At 46.0% G+C, this 25,889-nt stretch overlaps 1 protein-coding gene across 1 annotated transcript in view; it reads left to right on the plus strand.

The window, feature by feature from the left end:
* COL13A1 (collagen type XIII alpha 1 chain) overlaps positions 1-25,889 on the plus strand; it is a 129,553-nt gene that overhangs the window by 89,987 nt on the left and 13,677 nt on the right. The window contains exons 20-42 of the mRNA XM_057403293.1: positions 723-749; positions 1,488-1,523; positions 2,833-2,895; positions 3,513-3,539; positions 7,385-7,429; positions 9,165-9,197; positions 10,044-10,070; positions 10,705-10,767; positions 12,747-12,800; positions 13,247-13,333; positions 14,035-14,088; positions 14,296-14,340; positions 14,953-15,021; positions 15,581-15,604; positions 16,245-16,298; positions 16,828-16,872; positions 17,201-17,353; positions 18,177-18,275; positions 18,889-18,942; positions 19,759-19,800; positions 20,305-20,331; positions 22,220-22,300; positions 23,925-23,960. Of these exons, the coding sequence (XP_057259276.1) occupies positions 723-749; positions 1,488-1,523; positions 2,833-2,895; positions 3,513-3,539; positions 7,385-7,429; positions 9,165-9,197; positions 10,044-10,070; positions 10,705-10,767; positions 12,747-12,800; positions 13,247-13,333; positions 14,035-14,088; positions 14,296-14,340; positions 14,953-15,021; positions 15,581-15,604; positions 16,245-16,298; positions 16,828-16,872; positions 17,201-17,353; positions 18,177-18,275; positions 18,889-18,942; positions 19,759-19,800; positions 20,305-20,331; positions 22,220-22,300; positions 23,925-23,960 (1,245 nt within the window). The remainder of the gene's footprint in view (positions 1-722; positions 750-1,487; positions 1,524-2,832; positions 2,896-3,512; positions 3,540-7,384; positions 7,430-9,164; positions 9,198-10,043; positions 10,071-10,704; positions 10,768-12,746; positions 12,801-13,246; positions 13,334-14,034; positions 14,089-14,295; positions 14,341-14,952; positions 15,022-15,580; positions 15,605-16,244; positions 16,299-16,827; positions 16,873-17,200; positions 17,354-18,176; positions 18,276-18,888; positions 18,943-19,758; positions 19,801-20,304; positions 20,332-22,219; positions 22,301-23,924; positions 23,961-25,889) is intronic.

A 25,889-nucleotide genomic window follows, 5' to 3' on the forward strand; every position in this document is an offset into this window, starting at 1 on the left:
GGCCTGCTAGCAGGACAAGCAAGTCTTGTCCCCAAAAGCACCTCTCCACACAGAATATAGGGGTCAGGTATTCTGTAAGCACCTTCAACTCTCTTTGAGCTCTGAGGAGCCAAAGATGTGATTACTAAACTTTTTAATTACTATAAGCAGACGACATCAAGGGTGGTATAGAGTGGTTTTCTCCTATCTGTTCACATCAAGAAGGCAGCTCCTGGATGGATATTGTGTTTATTTACATTTACATACACATGTATCTGGTATGCTTTGTGGTACATATCAGGTAAATTGTTCAGTTATTTCTGATTTAAAAACACAAGTGGTTTGTTACTATGTTCTCTTCATTTAGCTTGTCAGAGAAAGCTGCAAACACCTTTGCTACTCCAGAGCTGCACAGTGGGCTTGGAACAAGTTTCCCAAGTAAATGCAAAGAAACAGAAAAGATTCTAGAGTACAATGAATAAGGCAAAGCAGCTTTTTGGTCTTTAGATTCATCAAGACCAGGCCTGGGTGGATGGAGCACTATGGGCATGAACTTACTTGTACATATGGGTTAAGACAGTATTCATGAAGAACAGATAGGGGATGTTTGTGCTCACCAGTGCAAATCATCTCTAGAAAGAGGCATTTCAAACCAAAGCAGTCATCATCTCCCACCACCCTGCAGCCCATATAATGTTGTCTACATTTGCCAACTCCAGTGTTTGTTGCAATTTTATCTGCAGGGCTTACCTGGGCCTCCTGGACCAAAGGTGAGACATCGCACCTCACTTGGAGGTAGAAAAATACTAAACAGAGGTGGACACTCCTGGCAACAAGATATGCGTACATTTTGTTGGGAGTAGGAGGGGGAAGGAGGTTACATCAAATAGCTGAGAAAGATTTCTAACCCATCTCAGTATTGCCTTTGGGGCCTGGCCCGTTGCTGACTCATGGGTTTTATCCAGGCGACACGTCTGAGTCGCATCTTGACTGAGCAAGGCACGCCTCATCAGCCCCTCTTGCAAAATTGTTTGCCACACACAGCTTTATTGGCTTCTTCCATTCTCAAAGCGTTTACCAGCGCTTCAGGAACTGATTTTGCAATGCTATTGTTAACTCCACCACAGTTTCCCATTTATTCACTTGCCAAAATGCGAAAGAGGGGGTGGTTGTTGTTGTTTTTCAGCTGCTGCCACCCACCCCCATTTGTTTTTATTTGAGGTATGTAGCCAGGGTGAGGAGATGGGAAACACACAGCTGAGGCACAGAGCTGGCACTGTTGTTCAGCTGCCAGTGCTTGTTGTGCCTTTCCTGCTAGGGCTCAGTCCAGTGCAGGTAACAGTGACCCACAGGTCTGAAGGGTCAGGAACATAGTGGAGTCACTCTGAGCAAAAGGTGAATTTTCCCCATGGAATGCCCTTCTATTCCAGCATCAGCCAGGGAAAAGGGCAGGGATTTGTCCATCTCAGGCTAAGCCTCACTTTCTTTTGTCTTTTTGCCTTTTGTAGGGGGACCCTGGGATTCAGGGATACCCTGGCAGAAAGGTAAGAGGGGAGCTGCAATATTGTCTAATGATTTAAGCTGCACTGATGCCTTGTGGGGTCACAAATGCAAATCTGTGGACTCCTCTGGAGCATTCTTCTGAGCTCTCTTTCTGCTGGACATAGGGCTGTAACTGGTACAGAGATCCCCTGCTGTTGCCCACATTAGGAGAGGCTGGACCCAGTGATACCTCTAGCTTCCTAGTAGCTCTGGGACAGGCATCTCCCCATCTGTGTGCTCTTTAAACCCACTTCCAGGCTGAAGGCTCTTGTGAATCCAGACCTGAACAAGAGACTGGAAAGGGCCAAATCCCTGGCTATGTGCTGCTCTCTGGAATAAATAAGAAAAGAGTCAATCCTGCTCTAGGTTAAAAGGCAGAAGCTGGCAGTGCCCAAATATCTTCAGCATCAGCTAACTAACAGAAGGGTTGTCAAGTCCAGAGGGTGGAATGAAAAGATAGAAAGAGAGACAGCAAAAGGACACAAAGAAAGATCAAAGGGGAGAGAGAGAATGGAGAGATACTACTAAAGAGATGTCAGCTGGAGAAGGGAAAGGTGAATGTTCCCGGCAGGCAGGAGTCCTATGTCCCGTGTTACCTCCCCATTGCTTTACGGGCGCTCTGTGAGCAAAAGGCAAGACCTGAGAGCTTTTTAATTAGTTCTGTATAAACTGAGAAGTTTTTGTTATGTCAGGAAGTGGAAATTATAGCCCTCACAGACCACAGCCCACTCCTGCAGACAGGCACGATTTATTGCCTCTTCTTCCAGTGAACCGTTGGTTTTCCCATTAAGAGCCCATCCTGTCCTGTGTGTGTGCTGGGGGGGCAGCTCTCAGCACACAGGAGCAGTGAGGGGGTCCCTGTGATGACCTTGCAGTGAGGGCCTCTCCTATTAGCTCCTCTTCCATGAAACAACTTGTCTGGCTAATTTACTTACCAAGTAAAGAGCCTGCACTGATCCCAGAGGAATGAGCCTGAGGTTGTGACCTTTCTCTGGGAAAGGTGGAAGGAATGGATGAAAATAGCAGAGAAGATCTTCCCTGGCGAGTAGGTCAGGGGAAAGGGAAAAGAGGGTAAAGTTGAGCAAAGGTGATATACAGGATTGTGGGACCACTCCCTTCAATCCATTTATTTCTCACCCTAAATATCTTGATGCAGAATGGTGCTCCTCTCCCAGAGAGACCCACATGGTAGGTTGGTGGGTGGTGGGTGCCCCTGTGTGGGACATCTTTTCTGACCTTTCAGGCAACCCATGGTCTTCTTGCTGTTCACTGCGTTTGCTTCTTCCTCCTTTTCTTTCTTCTCTTCCTCAGGGTGAGGTGGGTGAGTCAGGCCTGCCTGGTGCACATGGCCTCCCTGGAGCTACTGGCCCCAAGGTAACCCTTAGAATCCTTTGGGCCATCTCCCAAGAACAGATAAGTGGCACACAAGCTTAGAGACATGCGAAGGGAATAAAGAAGTTCAGGGGCTGGAGGCAGTTCTCTAGAGCCTGGTATGAGCCACATAAAGAGAAAAACTCACTCTTATGTAAAAATCGTGGGCAATTTTGGCCAGAGTGATTGCCTGCTGTCCAGAACCAGGGTCAGGTTCAGCCCTGCACAGGCCCCCGTTAAAGAATAAGACTAACCCAGCCTTTAGGGGATTTGCATTAAGGCTGGGAGAATGAAGATACTCTGGTCCATGAAATGGTTTGACAGTTTGTCTACAACACAAAATATGTAGGAAAGCATTAGTATGGGTGACCTCTAGCATCCAACAATGTAAATTGCCTTGCATTCCCAGGGAGGGGTGGGCTGCAGCTAGTGTTCAGGCTGGTACCATGTTATTATCAGGAGCCAGTTCTCTCTGGAGGCCTGGGTTGTGTTTGTCGCACACTTCAGCTTTCAGCTACTTTCTCTTCTGCTTTTGTAACAATTGTACAGCTTGCTCAATTTCTCTTTATGCTCACCATCCTTCTCTCTTGTTTCTTCTCTCTCTCTCCTTTGCGGGGCAGGGTGAAAAGGGGGACACTGGCATAAAGGTAGGCATGAGAAATACAGTTTTCTAACATGGTAGATCATCTGGGAGATACTGCTCCTTGGGCTGATGAATTGTAAGAGGAAGTTGCATCTAAGGCAGCCCTGTGGGGTATTTAATGGAGTACACATCTGTGCTCTGATTAACCACAGACAGACACTCCAAGCTCAGGCAATAAAGGCAGCCTTTATCCATTTGGTGGAATTTGATTCTTACCAAAGGCATTTCTCTGACTATGAAGCTTGCTAATGATTTGTTACATCTCTCCATTTGATGGGCTAGGTTGGGGTTTCCTCATAAAATCTGGTTAGCTGACGCATCAAATCCACTCAAACTCTGCAACTCAAGCTGAGGCTTGGCACCAGGCTTTTCTATCTGTTTCTGGACACTTTTTACAGTCTCATATGGACTATGCCCAGATGTTATCTATTTGACTGAAATTTACTGTACCCGTATATTTAAAGTATATTACTCAATGTAGGCTGTACTTAAAACATTACAACACTGGCAAGTGTTCATGACAGTCAGAGCATACTGTGTCATGCCATACATTTTAAAGAAGAAAGACTGGTCCTGTAATATTTTGAAAGGCATTAACACTGACACATACATTTCAAGCATTTAGTACGTGGCATACACCTCATTTATCATGCAGCATATACAGTTTCTATATTTTTTCCATCTGGGTGGACTATTTGAAGGCAGAAAAGGTCCCTTCCGAACTTAACATGGATGTGTTACATCAAGTTTAAAGAAATGTTTTGAAATGCAGGCTCTGGGTTGAATAGAACAGCAGCGATTGTCTTCTTACAAGAAAACAATATCTCCTCAGAAATACTCTGGTGCATGTAAGGTCTGAAGGTTTCCACATGTCCATCTTCATATCAGTGTAATTCCATTGAGCACAAAGGTGTTGCTTCCAGTTTGTGCCAGTGTAAGCGAAAGCAGAATTGCACCCAGAACGCATGCGTTTTGAGACAGAATTTGCTGCTGCCTCAGCAGCCAAGTGCTCTCACATTAAGCTGAACTGGATAGAAGACTGAAGTTAGAGCATGGCTTGGGAGGGAGAAAAGGCTGGAAGGAGAAGCTGTATTCCACCCTGCTTGCTTGTACTATCTTTTTCCACTGCTAGCACACACAAGGGATAATCAACACTTCATTTGGGCAAAGGGGAAGTTTCCCAAGTCTTCCAGTGATGTCTCAGGGTCATCCACAGGTGAGAGCCTTCCCTGTTCTATGTAGAGAGTAACAACTTAAGGTGACCCTGGGCACATGCTCTCGCTGCTTGGGCCCTTACTATCCTACTTCACAAATAGTGGAGATGAAACCTGCCATGCCTTTTGTGATACTGAATCAGCTCCAAAGTGGCACCTCCCCAGTGCCAAAGTAGCCTGTTCTTTCACACACTTTCATTTGTCATTGTCAGGATCACTTTTCTCGACTTCCTTTCTTCACTCAGAGGAATTGAAAGGGAAGTGCAGAGGTACCCTTAAATCAGAAGCCAGACATCACCCAGTAGCTGCTCCTGGGCATCTGACAATGCATGGATTTGTTGTCTTTGGAAATTGCTTCTTTCTGTTATCCTGCCACCTAGGAGGATTGCTTGGGATTCTGAAAGGCTCTTAATGCTTCCACCTTTGGATCCAATTACCTGGGCTAGATTCTGCCTTCTCTGAGGAGCCCCAAATACTATGATTCATAATTTAGCTGTAGTGACCAATTTTGCATAGTGTATCACTGCTTTTGCTGGCAGTGAAGAACATTTCAAGCCTGAAGAAGCTTGCTAGTTTCACACAGACCCCTTGTTCTTTAATAGCCTCTCCCCACCTAGTGTCAGATGCAACACAACATAGTTTCTCTCTTAGCTATTTTATTCTGTACTTTGGTCATATTGAGATCTATGTCTGTGTCCCATAGGACAACCAGTGTATGTGATCACTTGGGTGATTGGAAGAAGTGTTTGACTCGCTGCCACCCAGCCCAGACATCACATTCAGCTTTGCTGATGTTTTCTTTCCTTTTTTTTTTTTTTAACGGTCCTTAGGATGAGGCTTTTTCTCATTCTCTGAGAAAAGAACAGTAAAGAAACTGCCCACAGCCTTGCTCAATATGCCCCATTATAATATGCCTTTTACAGCAAGGAGCAAAACCGAACGGGTCTCTGTTATAACTGGCAACCCATAGCCAGCATTGCTAGTGAACTGATCAGCATGGGGCATGCTCTGTTATGATTGGCACCCAGTGGATATAAAGCTGCACACATCAGGTGTAAAGGAAGAAAGTATGAGGGCTTTCTGTGTTGGATGGGAAGGGTTCAGCCTAACTCTCGCAGATAGACTGAGTTGTATTTCCTAAATCAGTCTAAAGCTCAGGAGGGCAGGGCGGTGCTGCTGAATGCCTTCCTGGAGCCCAGTGGGGACCTGTGCTGGGAGTTTTGCCTTTCATATCTACCTTTGGTGGTGTTTCCCAGATTCTGGCTTGGTTACACCACTCCAGTGTTGGTTTTGGTGAGCTGCTGCTGCATGTCTGTGGCACTCTGTGCAGCCCAAAGGGCAATGGGGGACCCCAGAAGGATCAGACCAGTAGCTACTTACTCTATTACAACAGTTTTCAAATGTGCAAGGGTTTAAAATGGTTCTGGAGAGCTGTTTTTCCTGCTTAATCTCTGGGTTTGCCTCTGAGGTTTTCTTTCTGCTCTTTAATGGTACAGTGTCATGTTTGTTGGTCCTGCTCTCTAATTAGCTCTGTGTGATCCTGCCGTGCCAGTGGGGGCTGTGCAAGCGAGCTGAAGCCATCATCAGAAAATGCAGAGTAGGGTGGTTGCTCTGTAACTTGCCCCTTGTAAGGGGCTACCTCTCTCTGAGGTGGCTTTGCTTTTGCAGGGCTAAATAATTAAACAGCTCTTCAGGCAGGCAATTTCTTCCAGGCAAGTTTCTGGGATGGGGAATTACTTTCACATGCGGGGCTGCTCTATGGGGCCAGCCTCTGCAAGCAGTGGGGGTGCCTCCCAGCAGAAAGCACTGATTTTCCTTGCTTGGTCTCACTTGAGAGAAAAGTAAAATAACCACAGAAAAAAACAAAAACAAAACCAAAAACCACCAAAACAAATCAGGGAACACAATTGGGAAGGAGGGAGGGCTCCCACTTCTCTGGTACAAAGCATTCATAATCATAGTTTTATTTTTCTTACAGATAAGCATACCATAGTTAAGTATGCTGCATAGGGTAGGAGGTGCCCACACTGCCTAAGTCGTGTATATTGTGGTGTTAGACAGTATTTTACAAAATGCAGTTTGCAGTGTGACACAATTGCAAAAAAAAAAAGTGCTTTTTAAAAAGCATGTACGTATGTTCCTGCTGAACAGCCCTTCCAAGCAAGGACTAAACACCAAGAGCAAAGTAACAGCAGTATGCAGATTGTCTGAAGATAATTAATTTTCAGTTATCACCAGATAAAATTCAGGCTAACAATACAAGGCAACCCTTTCTCCAGATGAGTTTGTTTGTCCTATAGTCACTGCAGACTGAGTGACTCCATCCTCTGTAGAATACCATGGCATGGTATGTGGTAGGAGGATACAGAGGCAGTTTGTACCCAGCACTGTTGCTGTGGCACTCCAGCAGGGTCAGTCCTGCTGTATACAACAGGTTTGAGAGGTACCAGTGATAGGAAATGGTGTTGGCCAGAGCAGTCAGCTTGCTGAGAGTCAGGTGGGGAAACGGGCTGTGCCTTATCTCACCCAGGAGGCTTTCTCATCACCTATGCCCTGGGCACTCCTCACAGAGCCATGGGGGGACTCATCTCCTTTCTCTTTCTCTCTTTCTATGTGTTTCTTGCTCTGCTTCCAGGGGGAGAGAGGCATGCCAGGGCTGCCAGGAAGACATGGCACTAAGGTACCTCGTAAACAGTGGAGTGATGCTTGTCTGCCTGTTCTCACCTATACCAATTGACTGTCCCTGATGCACAAGCATCATCTGGATTTGTGTGTGTGTCTGTTAGTCAATTACTATCCTCAGCTGAAATCTTTCTGCTTCAAAATTGCAAAATAGGGGGGCTAATTTACAAAGGAGATGTTGGGGGAACTGTTTTACAAAGCAAATGGCATGCCCAGTCTGATGATGTCTTGCAACATCAGGCTCTTAATGCTTTATGCTACTGAGAGCAGCCAATTGCTGATGTTTCTAGGGGATTGGTGTTTTGTAAATTGAGGGTCCCAAGCAACTGCTACAGCCTTCAGCAGCTTGTGTTAGCCCACTGCCATTGGTAGGGTTATACAAGTGCGAACCTGGACTAATGCAGCAATGAATCAGGGTCAGTGTGTGAGCAAGCCTGCATGTGTGTGCACTGCAGTTTCAAGATAAATACTAGAGAATAACATCATCCACATTCACTGCCATTTAAAGGCCAAAGAGTGAGAAACAGGCATCCCAAATGCACTGTGAAATCTTAACCTAAGCCAAATGCTGCACGTAATTCCTTTCATGACACTAGCCTGTATTCACTAAAAACCTACTGACCCCTGAGAGAATCTGGAATGCTTTTTTCCCCCTGTTTATTGCATAGAATCCCTGATTTCCATCTTCTGTCCTTGTGTTTTTTAGCTTTGTCCCTGATTTCTGTTTCAGAAAGCTGAGAGGTATGATCCTGCTGCTCTCTGGCTCCCCACTCCTCCTTGTTTGAACTTTTTTAAGCTCTTTTCACTATGAACTTGGCTTCCAGTCCTCCCCTCTGCCTCATGTGCTACATCCCAAGCGCTCTCATTTCCCAACTTCTAACACTATTTCACCTCCTCTCCTCTTCTTAGACTTTTGTTATCCCTCATATTTGCTTTTATAACTGGACCTTTCACCAGGATCTAACTAATACTAACACAGGGCATACAGAGATTTCAGAGCAAAGGGCTGATAGGGAAGACCTGTTTTTTGCATCAATGCTGTCGAGGGAAATGTGACTGTCCCTGTGGGAGCAGCTGCCTCCTAAGGGTTCTCAGATTGCTGGACTCTGGTTTCGTGGTGGTGGCTTGCTCTGCACTGCAGAATGACACCTCAATTGCAGTGATTGGAAGTCTTTTTTTTTCCTCTAAGGTGGCTGGCTTCAGAGCTTTGCTGAAAATATTTTACTGCAGGGTTTGTTTAAAACAGAATGAGGGGAAATAGCAAGAGCAATGCTCTGGGGTACAAGCTAGCCTTTCTCAGGGGGCTTGAACAGATGTGTCTGGGATCAAGTGCTGAACTAGTTGTCTGGGCCTCTGTCTTTGCATTCTTCAATTATTTGACACTGTTCTGCTAGTTGGCCTTTGCTTCACTTGCAGGACTAAAATGGGGGGGGGGGGGGGGTGTGGTGGCGGTGGTGGAAATCTGGTTGTCGGTTGTCTTAGCTGGGTTGTGCTCATGATGTCTGCATTTGGAAGAGCACTTTTGAAAGCAGAGCCAATATCATAGGTGAACGACTTACACAGGGAAGGAGGATGCGTGCTGTGTGGCATTACAGCGTTACTGCTGAGTTTTGGAAAGGAAAAGATGTGGGTTTCTCCTTTATACTTCCACTTGGCTGATACTGTTTTGTTTTTAAAAGCTTGTGTCCGATTAATTTCAAACAAGGTGTTCCTGTCTTTTCTCTCTCTGCCAGGGTGCTCCTGGGGTGGCCACCGCAGGGATGAAGGTGAGTTTTACACTCCTCTGCAATGGCTTAAGTAGGGCACGCTTAAAAGCAAGGGTTGGAATTAAGGGATCGTAAGGCACAGGAAAATGATCGGACAGCTCCCACTAAAGGGGAGTATCAGAACTGCTGTTGTGTTTGGCAGAGATACTAGACCGGTCTCCAGCGGCACCTCTGATACCCCATAACTCTCTAAGCAGAGAAACTGGTGAACTCGTGGTAGGTACTCCGCAGCAGTGTCAGGATGGCAACAGAGCAAAGGGCCAGGTGCAGACTGGGGCTAGAAGTTGTCTGGGGATCCAAGATGTGCAACAAGACAACGACCTGGTGTCCAGATTTCTTCCAGCTGCTGGGGAAAAAAAAGACAGAAACAAAGAAGTTATTTCCAGGGCTGGTGGGGAGGGTTTTCCTCCTTCATGCCACATTGATCCCATATCAACACAGTCTCCCCCTAACCCCAGCTGCAACCACAGCCTTGCTCTGCTCCTGTGCGCACAGAGCTAAGAGTTGGCAAATTCCTTAATGCTGGAGATGGGTCTTGTCTTACTATGCTCTCTTGTACCTGGTAAACCTTCTCTCAAAATACTGCAAGATGGTTACTTCGTTTTATAAAAGCCACTTGTCTGAGCCTTGCTGGTTTCTTACAGCAGTTTCTTACAGCTGGCTAATGAAGATAAACTAAGCTCCAGGCATAAATACTAGTATGCATTTAGAGTATCCTCATGCTTTTATTTAAAACCCAAGGCCTCCATAGATGAATGTTCTTTCCTCCAGTCTGATTGTTCTAGCAGGTTTTTTACCCTCTCCTCCATTTTTTTTCACTTTATTTTCCTGTTTCTTCCTCACCAGGGTGAGCCCGGGACTCCAGGAGAAAAGGTACTCAGAGAAGGTTTTGCTTTGAGCCTGCACTTCTGGTTGGTTTGTGGTTTTTTTTTTTACCCTCCCAGAGCAGCTGAGGTAGCTGAGCAATGGCTCTGTACTTCCCAGTGCCCAAATCCAGGTCATAATGATACCTGCCAGTGTAGGGAAAATGGCAGCAGCATACAGTGATGTCAAGTGAGAGGGGGGCAATACTGCAAACAGATTACCTTCCTCCTGCCCCTGTCTGTCTTTATGGGAATACTCTCCAGCTGATTTCTTCTTTTCCCCGCTACTCCACAAAATATGCACAGCACACTTTGTTTAGTAAGTATGTTCCTCCTTCCTTTGTCCCCTTCTGCCTCCCAGTACTTCTGTGTCCACCAGGAGTCTTCCCAAACAGGGGGGCTGTTTATCTGTCAATGTACCATATGAACTGCCCTGCACAGCCCCCCTGTCTCCGTTTAGCGTGACCTGGTTTGAGTTCCTGTGGTGGGCATGGTACAAAAATACCCCATCACTCTCCATCACTAAGCAGCCAGCTTGGCTTCTGAACAGCTGGTACCTCTTGTTTGAGGCTCACTGGGTTATGTTACAGCATGCGACAGCCATATAACAGACACATTTTCTGTCTCTTTTCTTCCCCACAAAGGGAGATCCTGGAGTTCCAGGGAGGATGGGCCCCCCAGGTTTGCCAGGGAAGAAGGGGCAGCGGGTAGGACATTGTGTGTTTGGGCTTGATGTCCTGGCAGTGCTGTGCTGTGTTCCCTGTGAGCAGGAGCTGGCGGGAGCCTGCTTTGTGTGGCATTGTTGTGCTTGAAGGGGATTATGTGTCCTTTTCTGGATCTTGCCCCCTTGGTGAAGTGTGTTTGCGTGTTCCTGCTTGCAGGAGGTAGGGGTGCTGGTGGCAGGCAGGGCAGCATGAGATGCCTGGGATGTAGTCTTGCTCTGGGAATGATTAAGGACAGTGCTGCATCTTTTAACTCCAGAAATAACAGCCTGAACAGGGATTCAGTAATCTGGCCTCCCTCTTCAAGAAATCAGCTTCTTTACACTATTTTCAGTAGCCAGTATGGACATGTGTATGGAAAACTAGTCCTTGAATGAAAAGTAGGATATCAAAAGCAGAGTAAGGCAGGATCAGGGACCCACAGAGGCCCAAGACAGGATTAGAGACTATATCCTTACAAAAACACCAAAGGCAAACCCTTTTCTTTGGGTATGAGGTCCTGCAAATGTTTTCCTTCTTTCCAAGGAGAAAAGCATTAATTTATGGTAGCAGTGTGCATGCTGTGGTAGGGGAGTAAAGCTGAGTAGGGGTCTTACAGGTGGCTGGAGGCCAAATTACCTTAAAGAAATGGGTCACTGCACTCTAGAATTGCCTGAAAAAATAAGATTGCTGGTAGTTAATTATTTTCCATGCAGCCACCAGTGCATATCTATTTGTGGATCATTGATGCAAGTCCCCTGCATGTCAGATGTGTGCCCTTGAGTTCTGATGAGACTGGTGTGCAGCACCAGCCTCTGCAGACAATGGGAAGAACTCTTTGCTAACCTGCTGATCCATTGTGCTGCTGTTGTAGAGACAGCTAAGCACCTGCTGAGGGAAAGAGGTTTGAATTGTTCTATGTAATCTGTACAAGTTTTTAAGTCTTAGAGGTGTGAGGATTGCAGGTAAGAGCACACCTGTTTCCAATGATCCATTTGCTGTTCGTGGTAGCAGAAACCTCTGATAGCACTCTGTCCTGGCAAAATGCAGGCTCCCAAACAGGACACTGTAGCTGAAAACCATGGGTTTAGCAGCTTGATGTAATGGGCTGGATAGAATTTAACTTCAGCCCAATTAAGCTCAAATGTTCAAAAGATGACCCAGATGTTATGGCAAACTACGCAAAGTCACTTCACCAAGTGAATGCTAGATGGCCTCCATTGCTCCTGCCCAACGGCATCCTCCATACTCCATAGTGCCTCATGCAGCTCAGCCTGCAGGCCTTGCTCTCCAGGCATTGTTTTACACTGTCATCTCCTGTCTTTGCCATTTTTGCCACTCCAGTTTTCACTGCTTTTCACAACTGGTATGTGTCACTGAGTTTGGCTGCTTTTTCTTAAGAGTATGATGAGACTGGGATTTGGAGTTAGGGAACAGGAGCGGGAAATGCCCCTTGGAAGAGGTGTGGAAATGTTGATTGTGAGATCTTAGCCAAACCAAAGCAGTGTAATTCACAGGGGTATAAGGAGGGGTGAAAACGGATGGACTCAAGCAGTGAACAGTTCCTGTTTAAAGAGCTGAACTCAGGGCATGGAAAAAGTCCTACCCTCCAACTAGAATTCACCCTGGGCAACAATATGTCTGGTTATATGGAATGGGGAGAGCCTGTGCTGAAGGACTGACAGGGAAAAGGATTTAGCAGACCAGAGTGATAAGGAAGATGCACAGTGACGGATCCTGGACCCCTTTTCCACTTACTTTCCTTTGGAGAAAAATGGCAATGATGTGCAGAGATAGTCAAAAAGGCAGGAGAAAACATTCCCCATGCTAAGCAGGTATTGCTGCAGGATGCCTTATCTATGCCTAAAATAAAATCCCCTGGGGAAGAGAAAGAGGGTTTGAAAGCAGAAGCAGCTCAGCCTTTGGCTGCTCCTCCAGGATGGAGAGCCTGCAGTCAGACCCAACAACGTCTGTTTTGCCAACAGGGTGAGAAAGGACGAGCCGGTGACCCTGGGCTGCCGGGACTCCCTGGCACCAAGGTTTGTATCTTCTCTGATTATTTATTTCAGGAGGGATGGGGGTTGAGGGACTTCAGAGGGAGATGTGCCAAAAACCCCATTATCAGGTGGTTTTATCAGCTCAATTTCAACAGGAGAAGAAAAAAGTTGTGTTCAGACTGGAGGCTGGGGGATGAGGTCTACCCATAGGCAGCTTTATATGGCCCTAGGGAATAAGGACCGATATACAGCACTGCAGCCAAAGGGATGATGATAGCTGTGGCTGCTGGCAGGGCTCTTAGGTGGAGGCCCCAGGCAGAACAGTATTGCCCTGGTTCCTGGAGAGCTGGTGGCTCTGGGCCAAGTGATGTTTCTGGTCTGATGGACCTTGTCTTGGGCCCTGTCTGTCTAAGCCAACAGTTTGGCAAGTGAAATTATGGAGATGGAGAGACAGAAGTGACACATGGCTTGGTCTTCCTTGGAAACAGGGAGAGAAAGGAAATGCTGAGAATGCCTTGGTGGGAGGTAAAGGAGAACCTGGCCCTCCAGGTCTGCCTGGGCCTCCTGGACCAAAGGTGAGTGGTTTTTTTTTCTTCCAGTGATTTATGTGTTGTGAGGGACTGTGCTGAACACAAGGCGTATAGGAAGGGGCAAAGGTTGCATTAATCTGTGATTACCTCTGATTACCTTCTGAAGGGATATCAGGTTCTGCAGTGTTTTGGTTCTGTTGTTCTAAATGCTGAAGGTGAGAGAATTTGTGAACTCTGTTTCTGTGCGGAAAATACTCTCCTTGTACTCAAATAACTCCCCTCTAGGCTCTGCGAGAAACCAGTTGCTCAGAATCAATGACAGGCTCTAGTCCCTGTGTCACTTGAGGCAGGATGGACACAGGGAGGCAGGACAGAGGCCCTCCAAATCTCCTCTCCCCTTCCTCTTCTATCTCCTCAAGGAGCAGCAGCAGTTAAATCCTGCTCCTTGGCAAAGGATGCCCAGAACTTCCAGTCTCAGATGTCCTTGGAACAGCTCTCCTGTCCACTGATTTGGTTCTGAATTGGGTGATTTCCTTTACGCTGGATACTCCTTCTGTACTGGGTAGAAGAGAATGGCACCTAGTGTGAAGTCATGGCAGGAGATTTGGATTACTGAGGAGAAAGGGACACACAGCAGGGAGACTTAGCTGAGTCAGTTCTTCCTCCTGGAAATGCAAAGCCAGCAGTGGAATCACACCCCGTCTACACAATACAATTCCATCCTTTTCCTTTTCTCTTTCTCTCAGGGAGAAGCTGGTGACATTGGCCGGCCCGGTACTGCAGGGTCACAGGGGCAAAAGGTACAGAGTGCTTCTGCACAAAACAGCTCCAGGTTCAGGATCTACAGATTTGTTCCTATGTGTACAAAACTTAGCTGAAAAGGGACATTTAAAAATTTATCTGTCTAGTCCCAGAGTGCTTCAGAGAACTGGCAGAGATCAACCATTCCTGGAGTTCAAGCAAGTGAAGGGATAGGCTTTGCTAACAGCATGTTTTTCTTCTTACAGGGGGAACCTGGTTCACCAGGAGATCAGGGACCCATGGGCCCAAGGGTAGGTGTCCCTGCAAGAATACTCTTCAAGAGTTTTGGCCCTTCAAAGGGGTCTAAGGACAGTGAAGCCACACTGACAGTCTAGACTGAGCTTCTGCCTCCTTCACAGGTGTTCCCAGTGTCACTAAATGTTCTTGTAGCTGGGCATTGTCTAAGTTTGAGACAGGACATTTCTCCACTACATGCCCTCATCAGAAGACACCCCCACCTTAGCAGATAAAAGTCTTCTGAGCCACTTCAAGATGACTGCTCTGCTGATTTGTAGGAGGGTATGGATTTGGACATCCCAGTATGAACTCAGGCCCTTGGCATACCAGGAAAGGGCAGCAGGAGGGTGTTTGGTGCATGCCCACGTCTGACAATCCAGTTCCTGGATTCTGGCCTCTACCAGATTTGGTGATCATGGCATGGTGGTGATCTAGGCTTATGTAGCCACACTTCCGTAGTATTTCCTCTATGAAATGTGATTTTAAGAGCTTTGTTTAATGAATTAAAAACTGAAGGCTCATGAAACAGGCCTTTGTAAGAACCCCTTTTTCAGAGTGAACCAGCTCTGAGTACCCCATGGGAAGGGCAATCCCCAGGCCTTGACTAAAGAGCTGGTATTTTGCAGGGCCCCAAAGGAGAGCCTGGGAAGGATGAAATGATGGACTATGATGGTAACATCAGTGAAGCTCTCCAGGTGAGCAACTGCCCTTCTGTGCCATTAGGTGTCTGCTGGGTGTTTACTGTTTCCCAGGGGATGCAGACAACTAGGAACAATGTGGATTTGCTTCCTTGGCAGTAGCAGCAAAGGGAAGTACTTGGCTGTTCCATAGTCCTCTTTATCCCACAGCTCACTACATATAGTGTTCTGGTAAATACTTGTTCACCTTACTTGGCTGATACATTAACACTGGTGGATGTAGAGGTCATGTGAATCCCCTCAAGAGTGGGCCCATGACATGAGGTAGATGGTGAATAAAAGGACTGCAAAGGTTCCTCAGAAATGTGCACTGATGATGTGCGGTGAGCGAGCCTGTGCCCAGCTCTGGATTAGCCTGACTTCTACTTGGAAAAAGGTGAACTCATAGTATAGCAGCTCCATGGGGCTCAGAGCTTGTGGTTTTGCTTTTGTTCACTCTGTGGGCTCCTTGCTCATTTGGGCCAGGGTTACGTTAGTGGAGAACAAACTGCATCTGTGAAAAAGCTTAGCTTTCCAATGGCTGTTTTCCATTCTGATTTTCTTTTTCTTCCCTTAGGAAATACGAACTCTGGCCTTGATGGTGAGTTCTGAGCTTTGCTGTGTGGTTTTAAACAAGTAGCCATATGTCCATCCGAAGCAGATGGCCTGACAATTTAGGTGCAGCTAAAACATTTGGCTCTTGCTTTTGGGAGCTAAAGTTGGGGCAGGTGACAGCTGAAGGAAGAGCTCATCTTGCCTTCTGGTCTTGGCACTTGAGTTCTAATCAGGCCCTTAATTTGTCTGCTTTAAGAGGCAATGCATGCTGCTCAGAACAGGGAGTGCCCAGAAGGAGCAGGGAAAAGCAAAGTGGGGCTGACTTAAACAGATTAAAAAGAGGCTTTGGGTACCTTGAAAGAAAGCTTATACGAGCAATCTGTAGTGGACACTTTCTGTGGTGGGATGGGAGGACATGTCTTCAGTTGATAAGAATAATTTGTGATCGTTTTCATTTTTTTCAATGGACATGTAAAGAAATACATACATATCAACAACTCACTTTGGACTGGCCTGCTGCTCACTCAGGACTCTCCATTACTTGGCTTCCCAAGCAAATACTGTTTTAGGAGTCCCTTGGAAAATTCCCCTGAAGTTTCCCCTTAAACTCAGAAGAGCTGTTTGGTTTCAAAACATGAAAATGAAAGCCCTGTTGATAATCTGAAAATGAGTTTTTCTTTATCTAGGGACCCCCAGGACTTCCAGGTGTGGCTGGGCCTCCAGGGCCTCCAGGACAGAAGGTATTTGCTCAGTTCAGTACTCTTAGAGCTAAGGGAAACACGGGACTGGTCCAGGCACAATCCCCCCTCCCAGCCCCCCCCAGTATTCCTGTTTCCCCTGTCCAGCACTATCAGGCTGTCCTGCTGGCCTCTCCACTCCCCCTCATGCACAGCATCCTGAAGATCTCTTTTTCCCATAATAGTAATGATGTGAAAGATGTGGAAGATGAAGGATCGTTTCTACTTGCCCTTCCATTTAGGAAGAAACTATGGTAACTGATCTCTGTGCAGGGGTTGTGTTGGCTGGGGACTATGTTATAGCACTGGTGCTGTGAACTGTCAAGAAAAAACAAGGCTGGTAGAATTTGTAGGCAGTCACACAATGTGTTGTTTCAACAGGGGTTTCTGTGTTGTTTTTTCTCCCTATGAATATTAGTTACCAGAGTTCCTGCAGACCATTTCTGTAATGGCCACCCTTCATCATCATAGTGCTGTGCAGGAGTCAGAATAGCTGCTTTCAAACTGCAAAAGTAACTATTCTGTGTTTCAGGGTGAAATCGGCTTGCCAGGTCCCCCAGGCCATGACGGAGAAAAGGTAAGGCATGATGCCTCTGTGGACTGCTTTTCTTCAGTGGTCTTACCTGGAGTTAGTATGTTCTATGTCTGTCACTGATATCGCACAGTTGTTTTTCCCACAGACAGGGGAACAAATTATTTTGATTGACAAAAATGAGCATTTATTTATCAAAGTCCTAACTTATAAGGAGTGGCTGTGATAGCATGGCAAGTCTACTTTGTGCTGCCCATGGCTCCTCAAAGGACATTACTGTGAGTGAGAGGATGAGCAGTGAAAGAGGAATCACTCTGCAGGAGTAACCTTTATCTGTAAATGTTTCACTTTGTGTTGTGTGGATTTCTTTTAGGGACCACGGGGCAAGCCTGGAGAAATGGGCCCCCCTGGCCCTCATGGACTGCCAGGAAAGGATGGACCCCCTGGAATAAAGGGAGAGCCAGGCCATACTGGGGTCATGGGAGAAAAGGGCGATAAAGGAGAGCCAGGACAAGCTGGCTCACCAGTGAGTAAATTGAAGCTTCTTGAAGTATTGTTGGCTATCCAAGGTTATGGGGCAGGCCCTGGAGCTTCTCAGATACCTCAGAGCCCCTCTGAGGCGGGTGCTAGAGGCACCTTATTGTTACTGTATGAAGTATGCCAATACAGAAGGGAGGTCATAGCTCCCTGGCAGATGTGTTGTGCATCTTACTGGAGTGGCTGTCCCCAGCTGCCTACCCTGCTCTTTGGGCACAGTTGTCACTTCCCTAGCTTGCCGCCTGGTGTATTACCTAAACTGAAATGTGACTATAAGCAAGAAGGCCTGACTGTCAGCAAGACAGCTGAGGTGCCAGTACACACAGCCTCCTAGAAAGGCAACTGCATGGATTAACTCCTTACCTCCCTGCCACTAACTGGGGGAGAGTGCCCAGTCTTACAGCTTCAGTCTGTCCCAGTTTCTGTGTCTTCAACACTAGTCATGAGGGTTTTATGCAACGAGTTTCTGCATCTCTAAAAGATAACTAAGGTAAAACTCTTGCTGTCACAACAGCTGGCTATTGGAGACTCACTTCAAGCATGGACTCCAGCAAACTGCATAACTGTGAGCAGAACATGGAGGCAGGAAAGCAGTACCTCATCCCCACTGTGGGAACTGGCACTTCCACAGTGACAGGAGGGTGTTCAATCATTTGGACATCCAATTTCAATACTAGTGAAGTCCTGCACTTCCCTGGGGTTTTGGCATGTTCTTGGGATGACCAGAGCCAGCCTTGGCTCTTGAAGTGATGTCTCTTACGTCTCTCTGACTTAGTCTTGCAAAAAATCCACATATCTTTCTTGATCTGTAGGGTCTTGATGGCTCCACTGGGGAGAAAGGCGAGCGGGGTTATCAAGGGATGCCAGGACCATCAGGATTGCCAGGTCCCACTGGACTTCCAGGATTGACAGTAAGAGTGAAAAAGACAGGCTACTCTTTCCTGCTTGACAAGCAGAAAACAACATAGAGCAACACAGAAGGGTTCATTTCCCAAAGTGCTGAGTATCTCAGGAGCCTCAGACTACTACCCCTTGGTTAGGTGCTTAGGTGTCATTGAATGTCTGCAGTCTCCAGCAGCAGGCAGAGGGCTAGGTGGGCATCTGCCCCCATTGCTGTTCAGAGGTGTTGGCTCTGACAGCTACCAGAGCCTCTGTGGCTAAGTCAGCTGAGACACCTAGTTTGCTGGCAGCATGACACTGTTGCTGACCTGCTTGCCATGCTGTCCCTTCCTTGGAGGTGGTAGTCCAGCAGAGAAGCGTCAAGGCACTGCTGCTGAAAGGCAAGCAAAGTCCTGTAGCACTCTCCTTGCATGGCCACAAGGTACCATTCCTAGAGCCCTCCCTTTTTGTAGGGTGTCTGCTCTGGAAGCAGAGGTGCAGGAGAGTTGCAGGGAGGCTGTTTATGAAATGCGTGGTATGTTCCTATTCCTCCTTTGCTAGCACATGGGTGGTTCACAGATGGCTTCCGATGGAGTGAGACTCCAGAGGGCAGCTAGTGGTGACAGGATCTGTTGTTGTGTGCAGGGAGAGAAGGGTGAGCCTGGGCAGCGTGGAGACAAAGGAAATCCAGGAGAATCGGTAGGTCATCTTTCTCATTCTTCCTTCTGCAATCTCAGCAGTAGGGGAGGGCGGATTTGGCAGCAGTGCTACTGAAAACCAGCACATCCCACCCTCTTATGGCACACCCTTCGCTGAGGACAGCAAGCTTCATCTTGTGGGTCTGAATTGCCAGCTACAACTAGCTCCTGATGCCCTAATTTTCCCTTACACAAGAACAGTCTTGCTCATGACAAGCAATCAATAATGAATGCCTAGGGAAGAACAGAGGATCATGGAAAGCATAACAAACACTTTCCTCAGCATTTGCAGTTAAGGGATTTCCTGAACAACACTTACGTGTGTCTGCATATATATGTATTTTGGGTTCTTGAACTTGTCTGTCCTCCTCTCAAAGCTCACCCCTAGCTTTTGGAGCGTCCTGCAGCAAGGAATCCCACAGGATATCAATACACTCTTCCACATGTGTGGAACCAGCCACCTTCTTTCCTCTGTTTTGAAACAGCTGCTATCTGTTGACCTTGTGCTTCCTTGCAGGAACACTGGTAGAGTAGTGGAAGTGGACCTTTATCTGGAAAAAAAATCACTGCTTTCCCTCCTCCTAAATATCTGCAACTGCTGCCTAACCCTCCCCAGCGTCCTGCTGCTGCTTCTCAGCCATTCTGTCCTGGGTTGCTGCCACTTCCTAATGCAGTACTTAGAGAGAGTCCAGGTTTTCAAGCGTGGTAGAGCTCTCCTTCACAGGCCACCCTGTGTCCAGCTACCCCTTTGAGCAGTTCCCTTTCACCTCTGAGGGCAGCAGATTATGACAGTGACTTCTCTTGCATTGCTTTCTAGATATCTGGACCCCCTGGACCCCAAGGCCCGCCAGGACCTCCAGTAAGTTCTGAGTGATTCACCTGAGGTGCAAGGCACTGGGGGAATGAGGATAAAGCAGGAACTCTCTGGGGAGGATTCTGAGTGGAGAAAACAGCCAGGAACACTGCAGCCTTGAAACAGGAACGTGCTTAGTATCACTTCCAAAACCACCCCCCCGGGGTAGGTCAGAGTTATGATGAGCTGGGTAGGTTAAGAGAGAAGGTTATGTTAATCTGAGATGAAAGGGAAGACAGTAGCAAGACGGGATGGGTGGGATTAAAGGGATCAACTATAGAAATGGTTTTAAGAGCAAGCCTGGCCCAATGTCAAGTTGTTCTTGGCGAGAGCTTCCTCATTACCAGAGCACAGTACATGAAGTGCCCTTTACACAAACCAAGAGGCCTTCAGGCTAACCATTTGTGCCCTCACTGTGACAGAAAGCAAAAGCTCTATGTTGCAGACTGAACTGTGATACCTGGATTTTATTGGACATTACTCATATCTTGTCTCTCATCCCAAATACAGGGTCTTCAGGGTCTCCCAGGACCGAAGGTAAGGCTGCAAAACATTATATTCTGAAACTTTACTAGAATTGTCCCAGCTGCAAGAATTCCCTTCAGTAATCACTTCCCAGCTTTCAAATGTTACTTTTCTTCCACCTTGGTAAGAGGACAAGTCCTTTTGGATACTTTCTTGAAGGAAATGGATTAGCAGCTCTCACTTTAGGACCCAGAAAACTGGTCATTTGTAGTTTTCACCCAGAGAACTGGGAAGTCACTGGCCCTTGGAAATCTTCCCATGAGAACATAGTTGAAATTGTTGCTGAAGAGTGAAGGACTGTACAGCGGGATGAACAGCCTGTCATATAATCCTAAGTAATTGAGCTCTAGCTTAAAATTAGCCAAGTTCTACACCCTGTAAATTCTGCTGTTAAACCACCCAAGAACTCCACTGTTCTCATTGATGAGAAGCTTTTTCATCTCCATCTAAGTATGTTCACACTGAGCCTGCACCATTGGTTTGCCTGCTGTAAAATGGTACCTAGATGAAAAAATATTTGGGTGGAAATGCTCAAGGAGAGCTGCGGTTTTCCCCTGACACTCTTGAAAAAGATTAGAAAATGTGGAAATTGTCTTAGTTCCTCTTGTTATGCTTAGTATTTGGCTACCAGTGCTATCTGGGTGCTAAGGGGGTGGTATATTTAGCCTGATGCATCTTTTCTCCAAGTGTTGGTTACAGATAGAGTTATCTGTCCTGCTTATCTGTAACTCACTAGCTACTGCTATCAAGTGTCTGGGAAGCTTCCGTAGGATGCAGTCGTCTTTGGGGTATGGGCCAAAGAAATACAGGTGAAAGTCTGGCACAGCACGAGCTGGATTATAGGCAGAGGAAGTACTGCACCAGTTTCTCCTTGAACAGAGGATCCATGTAGGCTTGATTAACAGGTGCAAGGAGAGTCCTGTGTGTGGAAGTTTTTGTCTCATCTCTGTGATCTGTAATAAGTCTTTTTGTAGTGAGTCTTTCAGTAGTGGGGAGGAGGAGCATTTTATACCCTTTGCAGACATGTCAGAAACACGCAACTCTTCCAGGTATGTGATCAAGCCAAACAATGCTCCAGGGCAGTGACGCATGGCTGAATGGAAACATGGAGTCCTGGTAGAGTGAGCCAGCAATGTGGTATCTTAGAGCTGTAGAAGAGTACAACAAGCAGGCTTACTGTTTCTGTGCAAACTTGGTTCTTCTAACACTGCTGTTTTGAAAGACAACCAAGAGAATGTTTTAAAATGTTTTATGAACAGGAATGGGGGGAAAAAGCTTTGGGTTGCATTTTGAATTTATGAAAAAAGGAGTATTTTGTTTAATACTTTATTATATGTATTATATAGATGGTAATATATAAAACAAAACCTGCTTTGTAATTTATTATGCAGAATTTTACAAACACAGTTGGAAAAGGAATGATGAAATTATTTTTCCCCAAATGTTGAAACTGATGTCTTTGCATTTACAAAAGTCTTTCCAAAAATTATTTCAGTATGATTTTTCTTCAAAGCTTATAGACCCCTGTCATTCATTTCCAATGAACCCACATCTTAAAATGTAAACCCACCCTATCAGATAACTTCTGGTTACTTATTTTTATCTGACACTCCCTGCAGCAGCAGAGAGAGCAACACAGAAGTGGGCTCAGTTGTCTTTTGAGCATCTTTACCCACTGGGCTTGAATCTCCTTCTACTGACATGGACCTAAAACACATGCTTACACAGAGGTCATTTGACTGATACTGGCTTTCTTCAGATTGGGCAGAGAATCAGGCTAAAGCATTGCCCTGCTGCCTCTTGTATTCTGTCTGTTGCTTCAGCACTCCCTGAAGGGAAGAGTGTTTGTTATATAAGTGGTGTTACGGTGGGTTTATTTTCTGCTCCATCCTTCCTTTAGGGGGAAGCAGGGATTGATGGAATGAAAGGAGAGAAGGGTGCCCAGGGTGAAAAAGGAGACAGAGGGCCACTGGGATTACCCGTAAGTATCCAGGAAGCAAGCAGCACTTTATAAGCCAAACTCATATCAGCTGAAAAAAGATCCCTCAATAGGAGATGCACACAGCGATTTGATATGTAAAGTCAAAGAAAAAGTTGAGCTATAAATAACTGTGCCTTTGCTTTTTAAATTTAAAGCCTCCATTTCTTCACAGAACCTTCATCTTTTAATCTGTTAAATAGATCAGTGATCACTTTAATTCTTCCTGCTTCTGGCAGGAACTGGAAAAACCAGCAGTAGATTTGCTGTGGGTTCTTTGCACTTCAAGCCAATGGGGCAAGACCAGAAAGAGAAGTCAAAAAGACATGGAAAATTAAACACCTTTCCTGCCATTTGCCACCTGGGCTTAGCTTTGTACAGAAGCTTGGAGGCTCTGAATGCATCCAGCTTCTTCACTAGCCAGTACTTTCCCATTACTTCTGCAATGAAATTGATGTTTTCTTCGACAGAGTAGAAGGAAGCTGTGTTCCCTGCTCTATGTGAACTCAGTCACATGAGACTAGTGTTGGTGCGCTGATTAGCTTAGCAAGGAACAGCAGCTTTAGATACAAACTGGAAGACTTTCTGAAGCTCTTAGCTCACATCTGCTAAAAACCTCTTCACCCACTGTCTGAGCTAACAGCTGATAATGAATTAGTGGTAACTCAGTCCCACCCAGTTGCTCTGCCAGCACCCAAGTTCTCTCCTCGTAAAAAACACTGGTGGCAGAGCACACCATCTCCCTTTCCTGAATGTGCTGCCTGGAAATAAGCACCACAAAGTGCATCTTGTGTACTGTGCGACTTTGTCAGCCTGTGTTCAATCACCCAGATCCCTTTTCCCTGACATTGGCTGAAATGTGCATATCTTTGTTTGTAAAATGTTTTCCTCTTTCAGTTGTGCTATTTAGCAGTTACCTTCTAGGGCCTGGATGCATCTCATCTACCTCTAGGCACTCAGCTGAGGTTATCACAAGTATATTGTGTGGCTCCATGCAGAGCCAGTGGGGAGAAAGGGGTGCTTTTGGAAGGCTCGAATGCAAAGGATTGTGCCTCTGTGAAAGAGTGAGAAGTAAAAACATATTTCCCATTTTTCCCTGAGAAATGCAAATGGAGACTTTCTGTGTAAACAGTTATTCCCTCAAGCCTGTGTGGTATCAGGATATAGGAAGGAGCTCCTTTTGACATGCTGAACAGAAGATGCCCCGGAAATTATCCTGACAAGTTTATCAGTGTGGCAGGGAATGTACTACCTGGTTCTCTTACAGCAGTGAGCCCCATGAGAAACCAGGGTCCCTTGGCTTTTTACATAACTTTTCCTGAGCTGTGGAGGGGCCAAGACTGGCTCAGAAGTGTCCTCTTAGAAATACATTCTTAAGGGGATCTGAAGTTAGTAGGTTACAGGTTGCAAGCTCCAGGTCAACATTATATGTATTCAGTGTTTTTATGTTTTTGTTGGTTTGCTTGTTAAGTACCATCACCTGTCCTTGAGATCTTAATTTTTGTTTATTGCAAGCATATGTTTGTCTCAAGTCACTGCTTCACTCACCTCTCCCCTCTCATTTCCCCTTCACCCTCCTCCCCTCTCCTCCTGCCTTGTTTTTGTTAACCCTCCCCCATCTGTTCAGGGTGCTTCAGGTTTAGACGGCAGGCCTGGACCACCGGTGAGTTCCATTTCTCCATTACCCTATGTTCCTCTTCCCCAGTATCATGATTTGTCTCGTCTCTTCCACCAGAGTCTCGTTTACACCAGGAATAACCTTCTTTTCTCCAAAGCAGGCTTGGGAGGTGGGGCTAAACTTAGACTGAGAACTGATGTCATATACTTGTCTTTTTTGATGCTATGAGTCTGCCTTGATTCTGGGATCAGTCTACTTGTTCCACTTTATCTCAATAACAAGATGAATGAAACATCTGCATGGTTCCATGATGCTCTGTTCTCCTGTCCTCTTTATTGTTGGGGGTTTCTATTCTGTCTTTCTCCACGGTAATCTTGCTTGCCACCTTTTCACACAGTAGCTCTTCAGTTTTGTCTGAGGCATAATAATACTGTTGTGTTTTGTCCTGTCAGCAAAAAGCTTTGTGCGTTGTTTTCACACATAGCACTTCAGGCTGCATTGCCCTGGGTTGCATGTATGCTTACAGGTATCTACCCATAACGTGGTAAGCATCTCGCCACGAGGAGAATTTGCATCCAAAAGACCTTCTGCAAGCAGGACTAGCCCTTCACCTCTTGGCAGCAGAATGCCGTGCAACTTCAGCAACTCTGCCCATACTTTCTTTAGTCCCGCATACCTGGGAGTGCATGGTGGAGTGTGTTCTGATCTAGTACAGACATCTGTGGGGTAGTGACACCTAACAGTGGAGCAGGAAGATGCAGGATTCCCACCTCTTGTTACTAACTGACTCTGAAATGTGAAGGAAATAAACTCCTTGTGCCTAAGCTTCTCAGTCTGTCAAACTCATTCTGAGACAAGTAATGCCAACTTGGTTCTGCAAACCATTCTGATATTCTTGGATAACACCTGTTAAAAGGAGCCAAATATTTTTAATCCCTCTTGGGAAGTCACGCATCACCTATGTACAATCCATTTTGCTATTTAAAAAGAAAAAGCAATTTCTCCTCCTCAGCGTAACTGGAAACAATTCAGCTGCTCTAACTTCTGAATCCGAATGGCAGTTTATACACCAACTTGTTTTGGGAAATTGCACATTTTTTTGCAGGCGAGATCTTGATGTATTTCATGGCACTAAATGATCTTAAAATGATGGGTATGTGCAGGCAATTAAGATTTCAATGATGTGCATGAACCTAAGGAGGGTCTGATTTTTTTCTCTTCCTTCACTACGTTGAAGTTGTGTGGTTGCATGAGCTACTTCTATTCTGCAGATCTTAACTTTTCTGAAAAGCTCTCCTGATCCATGAGTCATCTTGCTCTCATTGGAGGGGTTACTTTGGTGACTAAGGATTCCAAGCTTACATTAAAACATGCAAGACCTTTCTCTTTTAAAGCTGTAAGACTTCCCCAGAAGCTTCCTCCTTTGCTCTTCCTAGAAGGCAGGTAATTGGCCCCAGAAATATCCCTTTACCAAGGGTCTCTGAAGGAATTGTAGACCAATACTGAAATGTTTAACAAAGTTCTTGCCAGTTTAAAAATATGTGATGTAGGGTAAGGAAGGCAAACACCTATACTATGTAGCTAGGTGGGTGCACTGCACACTGCAAGTTTAAAAGCTATACTTTATCTAGATTGCAGAATGTAGTCTGGGAGAGTTGTAAGAGACCCTCCAATGGGGAGTATTTCACAACAAGTTTAAGGAGTCTGTAGAGAGTTGAAAGTGCCTGAATCTTTTTCTTATCCAGGACTATTGCCTAACTGCTATATCGCCCATATTAAAGATAAGCTTTGACTGGGCTAATTTCCCAAAGCCAAAGCAATTCTCAGCAGCACTAGGAAGTAAGTTTGGTATGCTTGTGGGAGGTGGCCCCTGTGTCAAAGGGTTAGCAAAAAGACTAGCTTTTCCCATTAGCACAATTGAGAGCCTGGTGGAGCGACATAAACGGCAAAAAGGGAACAGAGGGACTGGGACTG

This window comes from Pezoporus wallicus, unplaced genomic scaffold (genome assembly GCF_028554395.1).
Source record: "Pezoporus wallicus isolate ANWC-B61680 ecotype Strahan unplaced genomic scaffold, APGP_CSIRO_Pwel_v1 contig_4264, whole genome shotgun sequence".
NCBI classification, from domain to species: Eukaryota; Metazoa; Chordata; class Aves; order Psittaciformes; family Psittacidae; genus Pezoporus; species Pezoporus wallicus.